General features: G+C 32.8%; 1 protein-coding gene across 1 annotated transcript; it reads right to left on the bottom strand.

Annotated features, from left to right (window-relative positions):
* Positions 1-16,474: 16,474 nt before the first annotated feature.
* On the bottom strand, positions 16,475-21,366 carry LOC124543716 (toll-like receptor 6). Its single transcript, XM_047121990.1, has one exon. The coding sequence runs from the start codon at positions 21,162-21,164 to the stop codon at positions 17,139-17,141; it is 4,026 nt and encodes a 1,341-aa protein (XP_046977946.1). The 5' UTR covers positions 21,165-21,366; the 3' UTR covers positions 16,475-17,138.
* Between the last annotated feature and the right edge of the window lie 412 nt (positions 21,367-21,778).

The raw sequence follows: 21,778 nt of genomic DNA, 5'->3' as shown, positions 1-21,778 counted from the left end.
ACTGAGTATTGGTTATTTCTTTTTGTTATTGTATTTAAGTATCTTATACCGGCTTTATAATTACTAACGTTTCATCATTCAATTAAAATATTAATAGAAAACAGCCGCAGGCAGGCTAGATACATAATGAGATACGAAAATAAATAAAAAAATAATAACGCTTAAACCATCGTGAAATCGTAAATATGCAAATTAAAAGATTACTGAATCTATTATTATTTTTAATTTAGAACAGGCAACTTCTTTAAATAATTACGGATTCACAAACGAAAATAGTCGAAGTAAAATAAAAATCATGTTTACAAATGACTTTACCATAATTACGTTATTAAATACATTTAATGGGTGATAAACTTAAGGAAATACTCCAGATTTAAAAATGTCCTCTAAAATCTCTTAAAATATATTGCAGTAGAAAAGGCTCTTAATTCTAAACATCAGAGCAAATCGTTCGAAAACAGACGATAAAAACATTACAAGACGCGTACAATAAATACACATTAATGTCTCGGAGCATTCTGTTGAACGGCGGACCATATATTTTATAAACGTGTAATTCTTATTGCCATTGAAATAGAGAACGAAATCGTGTAAACAATTTCCGTGCGACTCTACATACATTCCATGCGGTTTGCAACTAGTTCTGTAAAAGCTGCGTTCGGCACACGCAATTACATGCGCCTGTTTGCTGTACAATCAATATTTACGATACGAATGTATGTAAAACTACTACATTATTGTACGGACTCTCTGTACGCAAAACTTTCAGAGCCTTCCTATACCAAGACACGTACCAGTAATGATACTAAATAAATTTATTAAAACATTATCATAGGTGTATTATTATTAGTTTTTTATTTATTTAAATAGCTTTATTACATTACAAATGACGTATTGTATTACAAGAAATGAGCCTGGCTTTTTTGTAGGTTTTATCGTAATTTTATCAAATGAATTAATTTAAAAAACCTCACTACCTTTTTTCAACTACGTATTAATTTAATTGATGGCATTGTTTCAGTAAATATCTTATATCTTCAGATACTTAATATTTGTCTTGTAATTTCGTTAACATGTACATATAAAACATATATATCATGCGATAATTATACATTTACAATGCAGAAGACAATGGGCCCGCGATGTCCAAACAATCGACTGAGCGAGGCGATTCAATGCGTACGGATGTCAGAGAGCACATGGTCCAGGGTGAAACAAGAAAAAGCCTTGAGCCAACCAGTTATTACACTAATCGCTGCGATATAATTCCCGAGTCAACTTAAACACAGGTTGCTTGCGGATCGAAATGCAAACATGGCGGCGGCTTTGAGTTCGAAAGCGCGGGAAGGACGCGTGCCGCTTATACGCAACGAATTCCCTTAATAGGCCCATTGTCTGGTAATATCCTTATATATGATAAATTCCATTATTTATGTGTAATTTGCAATGTATTCGTATAATCATTTTATATTTCTTTGAACAATCAAACGAGTACGTTCTCAATTATTTATTTAAAAAAAAAAGAAGTAAAAAATTGTAACGTTAAAAATCATTGAATAAATCAATATAGAATAAAAATGATTTACATAAAAATTAGAAAAAAAATGCTACTTTCGAAAAATGTCTTGATAATTTCAAGAACGAACGAGCAATAATTTTATCAGTTAAATCGCTAGCAACGTAAATTTATATTTAAAAAAAAAAGGTTTTAATGGATGGATTTTTATATATTTCCATTGACAGTGATCGTAATAAGACGTAGCAAGTCCGCACCGCACGGTCATTCCGTTTCGCTCCGTCAAAACGTGGCGCGAAACTCCAATGCGTCGTTTTATCGCGTCCCCGCAACGCAATGCAAAACGGCCACAACGCTTAATGTCCTCATAAATGTTTCAGTTATTTATCACTACACTTGCGATCGTGGGTGAGCTTAGGACAAGATACGAGTTCAATCCAACGTCGTTAAATTTATAATCGTAATAATAATACGATCGTAATTAAATCGCAATGAATATGATAATCTTGTTACAATAAATAAACTATTATTATATTTTAAAATACATATTTAAATTAGTACCTTAATATCAAATGAATTTATTTAAGCTTCTTTTACATGACGCTATAGTCGCACTGGCGCCGGATTGCATGTTATACTATTGTATAGAAAAAACCGCATACGGGCCGTGTGCGTGTAAGCGCTGAGGTCGTGCCACAGTTTTTTATACATTGAAATTGAAACCGTTACCGCTATATATCTTAAATTTATCACATCTTAAACTCTGTATATTCATTGATACAGTTTATAGTCTTGATGAATGTAGTTTTGGTTTACGTCTTTCAGGCAAGAACAAGACATGCGCAAAAAAACAATATCGTACTTTCCGTTCATTATTTTTTTTTCTCGTTGTCTACATAGAATTTTACAAATTTTGAAATTAGAATTTCTAAGTAAACAGTTTGAATATCACACGAATGAAACAGCGACGAACCGCTCTAGTATATTTTACGTATTGTGACATCATTGTAAAGTTTATATGGATGTAGGTACTACAATAAAACATCTCTTCTTTTAGTATATATTATTCACACAATCCAGCTTAATGGCACTTCGTACATAATAATATATTGTTTGCTTAAAACAAAAGTCAGAACTGTAACTATTATATTGGAATATTGTAATGTGATCGCAGATTTACTACTTAATGAGGGGATTTACGTTTGAAACGCGGACCCCGCACGGTTGCGGTGCGGTTTTCGTTTATATACCCAGCATGTGGTCCCAAGACGGTGCGATTGCAGCGCCATGTACACGCAGCCTTAGAAATGAAAACCATTTATTATTTATTCGCTAGATTTAATTATTGAATTGTTCCTACATCCTCCATCCTACATCTTGGAATAAAATGAGGCCTTAACTTTAAATATAATGAAATATTACGTTTAACATTTTGTAGAAATCGCCGAAATATTAAACCTTTGGACTCATAATCATTTCAACTCATAAGTATATTACTTTTAAGTATTATAAAATTAATATTTAATTTAATAAACACGTTAATCCAGCATTATATTACGCTTATAACTCAAAAGCCTATGGTTATTATTTAAAACTTATATGGTGAATTGAAATGCAAATGCGAGCTACATCGGTAACACTTTGCCTGTAAATTCGACATTTACGATCGGCTTGATACACAAATATTTATTAGCTTAGAGCAAATTAAAAGTATAAATTTCAATATGTTATGGGACCGAGCGGACGTTATTCCGACAGTCAGCTTTCAAATCCTGTTTGATGATAGTCAGGGTACTTATTCCGGTCACCCGGAGTGAATTTTAAAACGTATCACCATTTAATATTGTATAATACTATCAATACTATTAAGGTTAGCTTATAGTGAACGAGTGATGGTCCATGCTTATAGTTTGATTATTAAAATAATAATTTGTTTGAATATTTTATTCTGAGTTACTAACTTGAGTACACATTATGTCGGCACTGGTCTATGAGCTTATAGCTCCAGAGGAATCATCCGAAATTGTAATCACTTCGATTAAGGTCAGTAAAAAATTATTGAGCCTTGTCTTCGAATGTACGTAAAGTAACTTTTGTATTAAAATATGTCTACAACTAAAATCAAGACCAACGGGTTAACGCTCTTCAATGTTCAGTCTCCAGAGATTTCATATGAATGATATTTCAGTATCGTTCATTCACACGGTGCAACCTTAACACATATCCAAACAGCAACTTCGTATTTTTTAAAAGAAAATCGACATTATATCAATAAATAATGATAAATAAATATTGAACGACATCGCATACATTACTCTGGTCCTAATGTATGTAGCTGAAGCACTTGTGTTATGGAAAATCAGACGTGAACCACAAACAAGTAGACCCAACACAGCACAGAAAACAAATGAACTTTTTCTACGTTGATTGGGCCGGAAATCGAACCTGGGTCCTTGGAGTGGCGTACCCAAGAAAATCAGTGTACACACTACTCGACCACGGAGGTCGTCAAATGATGGAGGTATTAGCTTGTTTAAAGTATAAAATCAATCAAATAAATGATGATAAAGTAACAGAGATACCTTTAAGGAGACCAATTAACCTTTAATAAACGACCTCGAAGGAAATCCGTACAATAAAAGTGGATGGGATATTATTTGCCTCCCACCAGGTGCACTAATCGTAGCAAATTTAATATAAAACTAGTGCCAAAGTATGACTTCGCTTGATACTAAATCCATGTTTCACTAAAAAACCTCCGGATGTTGAAGATGTTCATGGGCAGTGTGACTTTAGGGAGTAGACCAAACTTCTACCCCTTCGCTGCCTATTATATGAAAATGTAATTTACAACCAAACAACTCCAAAATTTCAAAAAGTACACATCCCTTGTATTCCCATATAACCTCAACATATTAAGACAATACTATACCATACCTACCGAAACAATTTTAAACTCATCTTTAATATACAAATTTATATGCTATATATAGTTCGTAATACTTAGTTAACATTAACAAATTCGTTGAAATCCGATATAGTAATAAGCAGTCCAGATAAATATGACTTATACTAAGTTTTCGTTTAAATATCGGAAGACAGACTAAATGAAACTCCTTGGTAAGTGGTGAACGCCAACCATAGACGATGACAGAAAAAGTTATAACTTTAATACACGACCAAGAATGGGACCGATTTTATGTCCGTTTTGTAATTCGACTCGCTTCTATTATATCCGAACCAAGTAATACACATAATTGTTGTTCAATGGTCAAGTGGATACCCAGGTAGGCTTGCACAAAACCTAACCAAGCAAGATTTAAAGATTCATGCCAAAATTATTTCATAATATTGTCACCCAAAATATAACTTAGCCCATTGGTTTATGAACAACAAACGGACAATTCTATTATATAGATGTAAGTTATAAGCAATTAAATATTATACAGTATATAAATTATTATCTCCAATAAGTGAGCAGTTTAGCACGATTTCATAGTTTATTTTGTTCGTGTAATTGCAATTATCAATTTGCAATTACCATCTTTGGTACCGCTGACGTTTCTATGGTAGATATATTATTATTGCTTGGCCGCTGTTGGATGGGTTGAGTCATGTTTAATACTTCGTGTGTATCTTCATAAACATTATTATGTAATAAAATATCAATCTTATTGATTTAATGTGCACTGCAAATACAACTTCAAAAAACGGCCGATTTTTGACATATTCTATCAAACTCCATAATGACTAATACATTTCGTTTAATTTGTAACAGAAATCGTTAAATCATTTTATAACTAGTTGTCTCCCGCGGGTTTGCTCGCTTTTAGTGAGTTGATTGTCATGAGTTGGGCAAAAAAAGTGTATATCCTTCCTTGGAGTATCAAGCTTACTTCACATTAAATTTTATCAAATTCGGTTTATTACCTGTTGACTTCCACGCATGATATATTAATTTAATAATTGTATTAACTAACATCACTTTGTATTTTTTAAATGTTGAAAAAGAGTAACTACTGAGTTTTTTGACGGTTCTTCTCGGTAGAATCTACATTCCGAACCGGTGGTAGCTTCACTTAATTGTTAATTGACGATTCAAAAGTGCTTGTAAAAGCCCACTTTTGAATAACAAAGTTTATTTTGATTTTGATTTCATTAGCTTGGTCGTAAAAGAGTAACAGACAAACAGAGAGAGTTACTTTTATATGTATAATATTAATATAGAAGTATAGATAACCCAAATGTTCCAACGGATTGAACAAGAGAATCTTTTCTTAATGTACATATGCGCTATATATGTATTTTATGATAGTTAATTTGACGTTATTGATATAATCCTATCAAATACAAAATCACCATAACCTATTGATTGACTTTATATTATACAGCCTTTAATACGTGTATGATAATAAAATAATTATATCATTACTTTAATAGCACCCGAGGAGTGAGCAATCCAATCGTAATAACAGAATAAGACTTCTTATAATTATACTATGCTTCCCTTATGATAATATAAACGTAAAACAATTTCATAGTTCTATTATTTGGAATAAAACCTCTTTTATTGAAACAATTGTTTACAATACATTTCTAAATATGTGTGTGTTAATATTATGCGAGAAAACAAAAGAATTAGAGCGCGTGCATCTTGACTGGTGATTGCGGGATCAAATTTGTGTTTACAAGCCACATCGTGCTTGACGGGAAAAGAAAACAACGTGTGAAATCTCCATGTGCCGTGTTTTAACGAACTGTGTATCCAAGACGCATTGGGGCAGCATGGTGTATTAAGCTCTAAGCATTCTCCTCAAAGTGAGAGGATTACTTAAAGCAATGAGGCATTTATAAATAAATATGAGACAACATCACATACATTACTCTGATCCCAATGTAAGTAGCTGAAGCACTTGTGTTATGGAAATCAGAAGTAACGACGGTACCACAAACACCCAGACCCAAGACAACATAGAAAACTAATGGTAATCTACATCGACTCGGCCGGGAATCGAACACGGTACCTCAGAGTAGCGTACCCATGAAAACCGGTGTACACACCACTCGACCATAGAGGTCGTATAAACAGTAAGTTAAAAACAACAACAACAACCTTTTTTATTTTTACTTATATTATATCTTACTGCCACTGTTATACCAAACTGTTCTTCACATTTTGTGAAATAAAATATGAATAAATAAATAAAGAAAAGTCATAAAGGTTTTTATTCTAACCATTCAATTCCATTCCGGATGAACGCATTCACATGAAACCGAGTGCATAATTTAAAACATTAAGCACTTATAAAAATAGATTTTCTTGCAAGGATTTCAACGTGATAAGTTCGTATTGTTCTATCCAATGCACCATTGGCCCTCAGCCCTCATATTATAATTCTAATAAATATCTTGACACAATAATTTCATTAGCTTCAGTTCGCTATATAGGTTTCATATTTAATTATTCAAATTACTAACAAATGTATCTATGCTATTTATCTCTATTATTGTTATTTAAATATTTACGTCATAGTAACATTTCATAGCTTAGTTATTTTAAAACATACAAATGTTTCAACAACGGTTAGTTATTTAATATATTTACGTATTATTTATAAGCATAGCAAATTTAAAATTGAAATTAAAATATTTAAACCAATCTCAGCGCCCTCTCGTATCGGAGTGAGTTACGATTTCGCACTGAAAGCTGAAAGGTTCAGACGAACGCGCTTATTGTGTAAGTTGTCTAAATTACTAAATTGAAGCCGACCCTCGCCTGAGAGCAAACAGTACAGCACGATAAAACCTTAATACATATCAAATATTCGCATTCGATTTCATTTCGAAGGTTTATTCGAAGACAACAGGTGGCTGTATATCGTATTACGCATTGTAAGCTCTGTATTTTCCGGTCGGAACTGGTAGTACACCCATAATGCATTGAAAATCATTAATTGCCCTTCAATATCTGTGCGGTTCAAAAAATACAAAAAGGCACCCCGAAATCATCCAAAGAAACATCCGCACTTTTCAATGCCTGTGTATAATCTGTAATGTGATATTTTTAAACGATTCGTCCGCAGATGGGTGGCGAAACAGGAAATCCCCAACTTGTTGCTACTAACTGCTCATTGTAAGTTACATGGTTTTCGTCAAAATATCAAATAACGGTTTTGCATCATGGGATAAGCTTGAGATGTATTTAGAAAGAAAGTCAAACATGACTATCAAATTTCTTGTTGCTTAAATGTTACGTTTATACTACGATCCACTCGACATATAAAATGTTTGAATCCACTTCGTGAGTTTGTATGTTACTATTTAGACCCTGAACGCATTGAAGTTTCCGAAAGGTCATATTTTAAGTCATATTACATACCAATGGAAGATGTTTATTACCCTTTGTTACTACTATTTTCAAATTGATTATCAAAACAGTACTATTAATAATCTACATTCAATTACATAGCTAAATATTATAATTATAATTCATGTTTTTATACAACACTTTTAATAAGTGCACATAGAGAACGATCGTACATTTTTGTGATGTACAATGTAATTGAAAACAATACAGAAATGTCAAAAGCATTATTCATAAAATACGAGGACGACGTAAAGTTTTTGTAAAGGTTAAAGTAAACAATAGTCTGTATAAACAGACAGACATACTCGTAGTGTACGTAACACACCTGGCGCTGATATTGCACTGTAATGTAACTCTATATTCCTACAATGTCACGACTTGTAACACAACTCATCAGCGTGATACTTTAAATTGAATTTTCTAAGAACTTTGGACATAAATATACGTTCATTTTACTTTCTTCCACTAAATGTTGTATGCTATCCACATACAGTTTATTTAGTTCAATCATCATCATGCATATACATATTTATAAAAAATATATATCGAATTTAGATAAACGCTATGTCACATTGGTTTTTGAATCATTTTCAACGCTTAAACTAAAGAAAACACAGACGATTTGATAACGTCCTCCTTTTTGAATTCAGTTAAAAAATGGCGTACGACCACTTTTAATACTCACATTTGTCCTAACTTATAAATACGAAAATAAGTTCGTTTGTTTGTTGTACTTTCACATTGACCGCTGTATCGAACTTGCAAAAATTGCAAAAGGGACATAAGGTACCCTACCCTATATCTACCCTTCTCCCGATCACAACTACTAAAACAAGAATTATTTAAATAGCATTATGTAGTTACATGATTAGAACTACATAAATACTAAAAAACTTTATATAAACACCACGATATTAAAAGCATTCTATACAAAAAGTAGTCAAAAGTACAAAAAAAAACACAGAAGTTTCTCTAAAATTAGACTCCCGGTATAATATATTACGTTAAGTAAAAAAAAGACAATTTGTAAGTCTTCAAAGCCGGGCATCGACTATTTATTCAAGATAAATCCTACTGTCTTAACTCACCGTTCAGGTAAAAGGTAATATTTTTTTAAGAGACTCGTTCGTGAGGGCTCGTCAGTGAAACGGATTATTATTTTTGTAACATCTGCGTGTGTAATTCTAACTAGATACTAATAGATAACCGCGGATGCTTTTTATGCTTGCGTTTTTTAATCTATTGTTATGCCAAATGCGCTTTATTTGAAGGGGCCGCTTGGAACGGGACAAAAACGTCGGCACAATAACACAACATGAACGATAGCACTTGCTACTCATTATTAATTGAATTTTTTTATTGCTCTTACAACAAGTGCACTATTAATATTTTCAATTGAAAATAATTTATTATTATTAATTAAATACAACGCAACCAATAACAACAGGCACGAGATTAATAAAATAATATAAGTTGGCACAATTCCAGCGATTGCTTTATTATTTTACTCGAATACTAATTATACAGAGAGCTACAGGACGCCCCCAAACTCCCAATGAGCAGCTAATTACATAATTCAAGGACCGTGACTGAAATAAAAAGTCTAGAATAACGCAGGAGCATTGTGGCGGCGAATGTAAAGGGAGTATTGAGATCACGGACCAGCGTGTCACCGTTGCGATAGAGTCGCTATTCACACGACACTTTATCAATCCGATTTAAGCGTATACGTTGATACAGATAATATTATAAATACGAAAGTAACTTTGTCTGTCTGTCTTTCACGATCGCACCGCTGAACCGATTTTGATGAAATATAGTATGAAGAAAACTTGAACTCCAAGAAAGGACATAGATTACTTTTTTGACACACACATGACCTTAAAAACGCGAGCAAAGACGCGGGAGATATTAGTACGAAATAATATTATTTAGTGTGCATATTTTAAAATTCTAGAATCAGAATGATCGTTACAAAACTTGAAAAAAAAAATTAATGCTTTCTTTCTCCTTAAGTAGAAAAAAACAACTTGTTTCTATATTAATTTAATTAATAAATATAAATAAATAGACTTATATGTTGAGTACATATAAATAAATTATAAATATAATAATAGTCGCTCCATTGATTTCTCTGTTTCCAGGGCCAATTTTAATGAACTAAGCATTGTATGTCGATGCTGTGTGCACTGATCACCATATTCAATTCCACCCACTTAATATTTTTGTGACAAGTGCAACCCCTCGCTAATCCCTGCATATGGACGCATATGCCAGATTTAGTAACTACTGTTATGGTTGTGGCTTATCACGCAAATGGTCGATTTCATTAATACATAATCCGTCATTAAATCTGAAGCGTGTATCATTAAATATTCATGTTGTAGTTTCATGAAGATCATTGTAAAATTTAACAGACCATAAATAAACCCAATTTTCTTAGTGGTAGGGCTTTGTGCAAGATATTCTACTGCCAATCAAGAGTACTTGGTATTGTTGTGTTCGGATCTGAAGGATGAGTGAGCCAGTGTAACTACAGGTACAAGGGACATTACATAATATATAACATCTTAGTTCCCAAGGTTGGTGTCGCATTGGAAGGAATGGTTAATGTTTCTTACAGCGCCATTGTCTATGGGCGGTGTTGACCACTTAACATTAGGTGGCCCATATGCCTGTTCGCCAACCTACAGCATAAAAAATAACCACTATTGGGTAAAGTATCCTCCAAGATTCAGAGCTCATAAGGATTCGAATCCGAATTCTACGTTTAAAATTCACGAATTCAATTTTTTTTTTAATATCTAGTCTTTGGTTACGGTTCGATTTGTTCTACTCCGCAACATTATCAACCTTACCTTTTTAATATTGGTTAAGTTTTTGTTTAAAGTTTTTTTTTATATGAAAATAATGCTGAAACTAATTTATTGTAAATTTATTTGTTTATTGTTAAACTACTACGCATCGACTAATATTGGACGTGTTATAGTTTGTTATTGAGATAAAAGATCATATTTTTCTTTAAATCTAAAAATCGAATACCTGAAAATTTCAAAAGAGATTTCGTTGGTGAAAATGGAATCCGAATAGGAATTATATTAATAGCCAAATTATTAAATATTTCATTTAAAATAAATTGTTTCAATTATTCTTTTTAATTTAAAATAAAAAACTTACTCATAAACAAGAACAAAAATATTCAACTGATACGAAAATATTATCGAATCTATTTCGAATTACGTTGACTTCCAAACATGATATAATACAAACAATTAAACATATGTAATTATAAATTTGTATTTATAATGTTTATAATTTTGATTTTAATTTACTTATTAAAAAAATAAATTAACTGACTGAGGCATATATAAAATATAAATGTTATGCAATACTATAAAAAAAATAAGAGAATGGATTTGTCCTCAATATTCTTTACAACATACAAATCGCTCGATAATATACAAAATAATCGGCAATCTCATCTTCGTGGCCTCATTAGCTCGAGTAAACATCATATGAGTATTTTAAAAATTCCTTTGCATAATGTTGCATCATTATGCCTTATGGCGATAGTTTTTTTTGCTTCTAATAATCTTATCTCAAAACTAAACGTTCTCAACACTTCGGGCCTTCGTCTTTCCATTGAAACACTCTTATAAAAAAAAAGTTAGCAGAAGTTGGCCGAATGTAATGTGAATCAAAATGAAAATTTTAGTTTTTGAATTTAGAACACATTATAAATATTTATTTCTTTTTTTATGATATAAATAGGTGGATGAGAAAATGGGCCGCTTAATGGAAAGTGATCAACAACACCGACTGACCGATGTCTATGGGTAATGTAAATCATCAGCACTGTAAGAAATATTATCCATTTCCTTACATCGCCAATGCTTCACAACCATGGGAGCTAAGAAGTTATGTCCCTTATACCCTAACTATATACTCCAAATAGGAACACAACAATACAAAGTATCATTATTTTCCTTCTCTTTTAATAATTTTATTATTTATTCACCTTACTATTAACATATTTATATTAATAATAAGGAGAAAGTTTGGATTGATGTTTATCAATCACACAGAATGGATTTTAGTGAGATTTGGCACAGAGATAAATGGACAGAATACGAAAAGACGGAAAAATATACCTTTCTAACACAATAAATAAATTTGATGATTGACTTTTTTACTTTATATAATTAAAAATATATGTATTAATACAGGACGTGTTTTGACTAAGTGTTATACTTAAAAACTTTAACGAGAAACTTCGCGCTAAAACTAATTATCGTATCTTTTCCTTTTAAACTGAACCAGATAACAACTACTAAAAAAATATGTTAGTAATGAGAATAGCTCGCAGATGTTCTTAAAACGTTTATCAAAATAGAGATTAGGGGTTTGATGCCCGCCCTTTAAGGATGATAATTAAAAATATATGTTATCGTATCGATCTGAATACCACCCAGGTAACGTTGCGGCTTTTTAACAGTAATTAAAGTTATTAATACACATTTTTAAAAACTACATAAGTTTTTTAGAATAATCATAATTATTTTTAGGAGATAAGCTTAAGATGAAATGCCTTTTAATTTAGTAGTTTTTGTAAACGCTGTAAGTAATTCGAAGTAATGAAAAGAATGTGAGTTTTTTGTTTAATCCGTATTAAATGGATTTATAAGCGTCCTCGACTGTAAAATATCTAATTTGTAAACAAGATTTTGTTGTTAACAAATATTAATACAATGTAGCGAAAGTTTTTGAAAAGTTGCAAACACAGAAATTACAGTACATCAATATAATAAATTGACAGTATATTGATAGATTGTTTTTAACTATAAATTATTAAAATAAATAAATTTATAAAATAACAATTTAATTGCACATTGCAAGGATTACCTAATTAAGAGGAAAACCACAAAATATAACATTTCAACTACGAAGTTGAGATGAACGAAAACAATTATTCTAATAAAACTTCATTACAAGAATTACTCAATGCCTTTAATTATCAAAGCAAAATTCAAGGCATAATATATGTATACCCGTGTCATTTAAATATTTTCTTAATTTATGTGTTTTTGTTTAAAAAAAAAATTGTTAATGAGTTCTTTCCAGCCTGGAACATATGCGTGACATTCTTCGCCTTCAACACGTCCCCTGCGAATTTAAAGTAATTCCTTCGTGTCTTCAACCAATGATCGTAGCATATATAAAAAAACCTGACTCCACCCATCGGAACCAGCGGAAACAGCTGCACTCGAGTAATTACTATGGCGGTTCTTGAACATTGGACATGTATAGATAAATATATATAATGTTACACAATTTTTGCTTCTAAACTTTTTATATTCATGAATAATTAATAAGATCTAATTACTTATTTTCGAGACACAATGCCATCTATTCATGTTTGCTATTAAATATACTATGAATATAATCTAAAATTTGGTACAGTTGTAGCGAATAATATAGTAGTTAAAAAACAGCTTACTGACTCCGATTCGATGATTTCACAGTTCACAGTAGAACGATCAAACATTTAAATGTTGATAATCTTTTGCTTTTATTACAGTGTCTACAAAGAGGTTCTTGTAAATTCAATGAATTACGTGATATTTGTTTTTTTTAATATAATATAAATTTATAACGCTCCAAGGTAAATACTTTAAAGTATATTTTAATTTAAAATTTTCTTAAAAAAATATACTGTAAAAGATACGATTTCTGTTTGTTTTGACGTTGCATTTTCATAATACAAATCAATTTCCTTAACAACTTTCATAATCTTATAACCCAATATTATCTTAATCAAATTGTTTCGATCTTTCGTAAATATTTTAAATAGATTCAAAATTATGACAAACAAATAAGCAACTAATGAATATATTATTTGTGAACGCCGTAACGGTTTTTTATTATTTTACGGTGTCTCGACTCCTACGTAACTCAGCCATGTTAAAATTTTTCATCGACTTTTATTAGAATCATTAACTGTTTTAACGAAGTAGGAAGAATTTAAAAAATATATATATAATAATTACATAATGCTCACGCACCGTCATTAAATAATACAACAAAGTTTTTTGGGTTACTGCTTGGCTGAGTATGTTTAAATTTACTATAACTAACGAATCTCGAACTAATAAAAAAGGTAATGTTTTAATTTTCTTATAAATAATGCTTGCACTTCTGGCTTTAAAAGCGCTTTAAATTGTGAATGATGATTTTCACATCGCTGAATAAAATTTCACTTTAAAGCAATGCTATCTGCAGCCTTCTACACTTTTATAATAAAACTGTCCGAGAAGTGATAACATCAAAATCTTTGGTCAAAAGCTAAAACGCCGTTTATCGGGACATAAACGTTTATAGAATCATAAAGCAGAACCAATCTATTGTTTCGAACGGCCTACGACTCGGGACGACATAACTAATCGAGCTATTCTCCTTTTTGTCTCCAACGGACACATAATCAATTGTCACCTTGACTTTAGATATTTTCAACGTGAATTCTTGGTTCCGAGGGACCATTTAGAACGGGTTTGGGATAAAGCGCCGTCTATAAGCGATGGTGTATCGTATTGCACAGGAAAAAAGGTGATGAGTGTTCGATTTGTGAGAGTATTGGCGTGAATGGATGACTCTCAGCCGAAGACACGTTTTAAGACCATAGACAAGATTTAGAATTGAACATTCGATATGTGAAGTCTTCACTGGATCAAGTTACATGTAATAATTAAGATATTTGCCGTATCGTCGAATCCATTAGACATCGTTTATATCATCTTATTCATGATAATGTAGTCGTAATTCGTCATAACTAGTCTATATGAATAAAGATATCAATATTGTGAAAGTCGAATATTTCGGTGTTTTCCTTTATTATATAAACATGACTTTAGCCAAAAACAAGATGGCAGATGTTGATCTAAAAGTTTAATGAAATTATGATTTACCTTTTGGTTTGAATTATTTTGTGTCTTTAACTTTATATTTGAGTTAATTAGCATATAAGACTATAAAACACCCTCTCATACATATCATAATACTGTAATTTATAATATGTAATTAAATATTACCTACATCACCATCCGTCTTTCTAAGTATTAATTTATAAATGGTTTTTAGACGCCTACGCTTTAAGTTACTTATTTTAAAAATATATATTCTAAAAGTTATTTCTAAACTGATGAAGATGGTCTGTTTTGTAAGAATTTCTAAGTAAATGAATACAGTTTCGTAGAATGATTTCTTATAAAATATGTTTTAAAATCAAAATCAAATTATATTTTATTCAAGTAAGCTTTTACAAGCACTTTTGAATCGTCGTTTTACAAACTATATTCAGTGAAAACACCACCGGTTCGAAATGCAGATTCTACCGTGAAGAATAAATATCTTAACAAAATAATATACTAAAAAATTTTTTTTACAAATATCGTAAAAAAAAATGTATGACAGCTTTTGTATGACGTATGACCTAAGGATGTCCTTATATGGTATGTATATATTTATTAGAAAACGTTGTGACATATTATTATACCTTACGTTGAAATCCTACTAAAATTTTCTTTATGCGATGAATTTTGCAAATCTTTTTAGGAAATCAAATTATGTACCTTAAATTAAAATAATGAAATTAAATATATGGCTCCTTTCAAATATGAATTAAAAATAATTACTGTATAAAAATATTGACTGTCAATTGTTATTAGAAATTAAACCAGTATGTAAATTGAATAGTATTGAATTTATTCAATATATACACCTACAATCTACATGATCATAATAGAGTTTTTAATTCATTTAAACGCCTATGTTCATTTTTCAATTCCTACGATATGGATAACGTAGATAGTATTTGACAATGATGTATTGTTCTACAAAATCAATTGCTCCGCTGTAACTAGTTAAATAAGGAGAGACATCGAAGTGCAATCAAAAGTCAATTACAGCGGTATTTATTCATCCCCGCGGTCCGACGATGATTTATAGTTTCGCAGCGGGCTCTCGGCGCGCGCGCACTGTCGCGGCCGCTTTTAAAAATAAGCGCTTGCGCATACATTAATCAAGGCAATATTTGAACTGTCTTCTTTAAATCAACAATATTACTTCAATTGCAAACATTAAAACTTATCTTTTTACGAATCTTAAGTAAAGAAATTATGTTACAGCTGATTTTACGATAAAAAGTTTTGCAATTTATTTTTCTTTTTTCGTTCTCTAATATTCGTAGTTACTAAATTAGTTTCTGATAGACTTGAACAATGTGTGCGGTCAACCTATATCTTACTGACCACGGCGCGATCTTATCCCGCTTGATCAATTTAGATAAAATAAATATTTATACATTCGAATGTAGATGGGCGAATAAAGCAATTCGTTAAATTGATTATGACGATGATTTTTTTACTACGCCTCTATTCAATCATCTGATTTTAGATATGAGTTTATAATAAAGTTTGGATGATGTAATATATGAACGACTATGTATAAGCCTTTTGTGAATATCAAATATTATCTGCGATTACTTTATACAACAAAATGGGGAATGTTTTTGTTTTTAGAAAAAAAAATTCATGAAATAGACAAAAATATTAATTTATTTATACTCTGCATTTTGGAAGCGTAATAAATACGATTTTAATATTCTAAGTAATAATTACATCACAAATTATATACTTATATTTAGAATAGCTATTTACAATTGACTAGGGTACATTTCAGTTCTTCGACATATTCACATACACAACGTGATAATTTTCTATTTACAAAATATTATATCATTTCGTTTACATACACTTCTCACTTGTAATCATAAGGACAAACATAAGTACCTAAATTATCACAAATTAGTCGTTTATCCTGTGCATACATACATACAGGATTTCTCAGGAACCTTACAACATTATGTATTCGGCATTATATAAAAAGGAATGTTATATTTTGTAACAAATAACATGGAAAAGTAGTTTTCTTGATGACAGATTCAATGAACAGGTACTTTAATATTTAAATGCAATTCAATACTATTAAATAAACTATATTCAATGATAAGGTACTTGTAGTACTTGTAAATGGAAAGTAACATATGATAACGAAGGTTACAAACAACCTTTGATTCTTACTATATTTAGCATTCAGCACCAGCTTAATATCTTAACATTTTAATATGCAATTTAAAAAGTACTACTTAAATTAGATTAATTAATATTTACATTTAGAATAAATCACATTTCGTTTATTATTTTATACAAAGTAAGTCTTTCTTACGTTAGTGGGCCGTGTGTTTGACATGGGTATTTGCTGAGCGGGCCTGAGGGGCCGCTCCTCACACTGGTGGTTATCTATAGACACGTAACTATGATGATGAGGCAACCGGTCATCCGGTCGGCCTTCACTACTGGCTACCGAGCACGTCTCATCTTCCGTACTTCGGGCGGACACCTCAGCACTGGCACTAGTCGAGTGCATTGGACTCGACATCATTAGGATAGGAGGTGCCATCCCGTACTTATACCACGGATCATGGGAAGTCGGAGGCGCGGTATACCTCAAGTTCCCGTGCCTACCAAACCCCTCCCTGTTACCGGTTTTCATGTTATTCGCGTTATGCAGCGTCCGATTTGGTAACGTAACGTCAACGTCAGGCAACCAAAAATTTAGTTTCTCCCAACAGTTCTTTTCACCCCACACAATCACTGTACACGTTTTAAGCAACACTTTTAAGTCTGGATCGATGTTTATGGCACTTAAATCAATTGTCACGAGGAATATAATTTTTTGTCGTATGTGTCTAACGTTCACTGAATTAATCGCACTTTGAACTGCCGCCTTCGACTCTGGATTATACCACTCCTGTTGTAAAAAGTTTATAGATAATACTATCACAAGTCTTTTTGAACTCTCGGCTGCACTAACTAAACTATCACTAGAGCGTCTCTCGATTAATTGTAAGTCTCTATGCTGCAGACACAAAGTGTGACCCGAATTCTCTAATTCGGAACTGACGGCGCGTGTAACGAAATCTTCATCTCGCAAGTTGTAAACAAAGAATGCATCGAAACGTTTATTCTTGTTATCGTTTACATCTTTTGACGCCGAACTGAATACTCGTACACCGTATTTTGAGTGCATCCATAATTTGAAATCTTCACGAAACATATAAAGTAGCGCACACATCAAAAACAACACTATTATTAATATTATCACCACTACGATATAAGGGATATAATTTTCGACCCCATCCTTAGTTTCGATAAATAACCGATCTAAAGTTTCCGTCCCTGTTTCCTCCGTCGTGGTCTCAGTTTTACATTCCTTGGTTACGGTCGCTATAGTTTTATTCATCGGTTGGCCATGAGCGAAGTAGCACATCATGTTCTCGGTATCCTTTGATTTTTTTATTAGCCATTGATTCAACGGAGCAACGTCTTTACAATCGCATACCCAGTTATTCCCTTCTACAGAAACACGGGTGCGTGGGTTATTGTCCGTGATGACTCTCCAAGGCATATAATCAACATATCCGTTATTGTCTAGATTTAAAAATTCTAGAGATGGTAGATAGTTAAAAGTATCGTTTTCTATTACTCTAATTTTGTTATCTTGTAAATACAACTCGTTGAGGTTTTGAAGTCTTGTGAACTGGGTATTCCTTAACACTTCTAAGTTATTGTTTTCTAAGTGAAGCACTCTTAACGATTCAATCCCGTTAAACGTTCTGTTTTGTATTGTATTGATGTTGCTATTATTGAGATATAAAACTTGCAATCGTTTTTTACCGATAAATACGTGATTACCTAATTCTTTGAGAAGGTTCCCATCTAAATATATTTCGGTGGCATCCATTGGTATTTGTTCTGGCACGTGATCGTAGCCAGCGCTCGAACAATCGACAACATTCGAGTTCCAAGTGAGATCATGATAACATGAACACTTATCTGGACAAGTCATCTTGCAGTCACAAGCATCAAAATCACAACAATGGCACAGGGTGAAGCAGTGAGATTCATACTCGCATAAAAATTCGGAGGATTTAACTTCGAGTAAAAGCATATCAGAATTGCTCCGTGAATGTGTTAAAGAGCATCTTACACTTTCTAAATCCATTACCCTGGGTCGTTGTCGGAGGTCACTTAATTGGTTTATTCTCTGCAGCCACTCCATTGTACAATCACACTCAAAAGGATTCTCGCTTATATAAAACTCTGGTAAATCTTTGTCCTCTGGAACAGACGATATCGCAAATGCACCAACGTCTAAGGTTTTTATCTTGTTGTAATAAAGCATCACTTTGTTTAAGTTGTACTTTTGCAAGAAGGTACCGGGATTTATTTTTTCAATATGGTTGTTATTTAAAACAGCAGTTTCAATGCTACTGGGAAATGAGAATTCATCAATGCTTCGAATCTTGTTATTGCTGACATCGAGCATTTTAACATTGCATGTCTCTTTCACACCATAGGTATCTTCAAGCTTCTCTATTTTGTTTTCGTGCATGTCTAACCATTCGAGGTTGGTTGGTATGTGGCTGTAGTCAAACCAAAGTAACTCATTATTTGACACATTTAACCATACGAGAGGTTGTGTATTCGTAAATATTCCTTTTAAATCTACTAATTTATTTCCATCCAACCCGATAGCTTTTAACTGCATGTTTGATGCAAAGGCTCCATCATCTATTTGATCGATGTTATTGGAGGCCAAATTTAATATCTGTAAAGATGGCAAAGCAGAAAAAGTGTCCTTTGAAATTTTTTCGATTTTATTTCCAACAAGACGTAAGCCATATAAATCATCTAAGCCCTCAAATTGCATTGTTGTAACTTTTGTAATCCTATTCATCCCTAAATCTAGAGATGTTAAAAATCGTAGTGTTTTTATGGCATCTGGAACTTCCGATAATTGATTTCCACTTAAGCCCAAATCGTGAAGTTTTGTTATATTTTCAAATGAACGCAAATCCACTTTATTGATTCTATTTCCATCAAGAAATAATTGATTCAATACATATAAATTTGAAAAATGAGTACTGTCAACTTCTATTATGTTATTATGCGCCAATGAAAGAGAATGAAGGTTTTTTAAATTAGAAAAAGCGCCGTCTGCTATTCGCGCAATGTTGTTAAACTCTAAACTTAAAAACTGAAGATTATTCAAATCTTGAAATAGCAGCGCATCTATTTTTGTTATTCTGTTATGTGATAGGTTCAAAACTATGAGTCGAACCAAGCCCGAAAATGTATCTCTATTGACCCATTCACTTGTCAATTCATTAAAAGATAAATCCAGTATTTGCAATTGGTCCAATCCTTCCAATAATCCAGGCGCAAGTACACTTAATGAGTTATTGTTTAAATAAATTTGCTTGATATCTCTCGAAGATTGAAACATTTCTGGTGGTAGAGCGGTTAATGCATTCGTTGATAAATTAAGAATTTGTAAATCACTTAGTCCCACAAATGCTCGATCCGCTACGTTCGATATTCTGTTGTTCTGCATAAATAACTTCTGAAGTGCGCGTAAACTTGAAAGGCCGTTATCGGGCAAAGCACTGATTTCATTGTAGGACATGTCTAACGTCTCCAATACAGTATTACAAGACTTCCCCGGCGCAGTTGGACCATTGCCCCAGTCCGAGAAGCCCAAGTTCGAAATATCCTGCAATCTGTTTTGTGTTATGTTTAATTCTTTTAAATTATACAACGGGCAAAATATCTCGGAGGGTAAAATCCAAATATTATTGTCTCCTAAGTCCAAGTTTCTCAAATCAGTTAACCCTCGAAAAGAATCACGGTGAAACTCCATAGACATAGCTGACCAATCCGTATTATGTGTACGAATAGTTAAACTTCGTAAACCACTTAGCGGCGACAACACAGCCGACGGCACGTATCTTATCTTACATGATTCGATTCTCATTTCTTTTAAATTGTGAAATCTTGACAGAAGTTCAGTTCCTTCCTCTTTTCTTCTGCCAACATCCAATGAACTTTCAAAGAAAAGCACATCCGTGCAATGCAGGTCCAGTGAAGTTATGCGCTGCGCCTGCGAAGTGCTAAGTCCAGCCAGCAGGTCGGTGGCGCCTGCGGCGGTACGGAGCGAGCATGCGAGTTGCACTCGCGTGGGCTCACCCGCGCCACCCGATACACGCTGCCACTCGCACTCCTGCGGCGCCTCCGCCACTCGACTCGTCAAAGACGCCCCACCAGCACCCAGGCACATCCAACTCCACGCAGCATACCACAAAGTTAATAATCCAAATGACAACATTTCTAACAACTAACTTAAAAACTGTCACTAATTAATACGTCACTATTTGGTTCAGTATATACGCGCACATCTCTACTCTAGTCCGGATGCAATCGGAAAACTTAACGAATTTCCCGTCAAACTTGTTTCGAAGTACGACACATAACGGCCAACTCGCGCACACAAAGGCGCTACAACACCGCTCTCGCCAACGAGTGAGAAGCGACTGAGTGACGGCGTGCACGAAGCTAGTTGAGCGACGGCCAGCGGTGCGCTCCCCGCGCTCACGCTCCTCCCCCGACAAAGACGTCCGATACCACTTTCTCTGTTCTTTCAAAAGTTCACAACGGCAACAAGTTGCTCACCGCAAGATTGGCATGAACAGGAGCGCGCTTCGCGAGCTTTTATAAACATACTTCTTACTTTATTTGTTTTACTTAATCGTAAAGTTTCAATTTAACATTTGATCTTTCGAAAAAAGTGGTCTGCGTAGATCAATTACAAACAAATTTTTGCATAATCATATTTAAAACAATAAAAACTCACATAGGTCTATAAAAATGCTACGAAACTTAATACTAGTCAGATTAAAATGAATAATATTTTGCTTTGATTCTTCGGCGGAATTAATTCAG

The sequence above is a fragment of the Vanessa cardui genome, chromosome 3 (assembly GCF_905220365.1).
Source record: "Vanessa cardui chromosome 3, ilVanCard2.1, whole genome shotgun sequence".
Taxonomy (NCBI): Eukaryota; Metazoa; Arthropoda; class Insecta; order Lepidoptera; family Nymphalidae; genus Vanessa; species Vanessa cardui.
The sequence above is the reverse complement of the archived record's forward strand: the minus strand, read 5'-3'. Positions and strand labels throughout refer to the sequence as shown.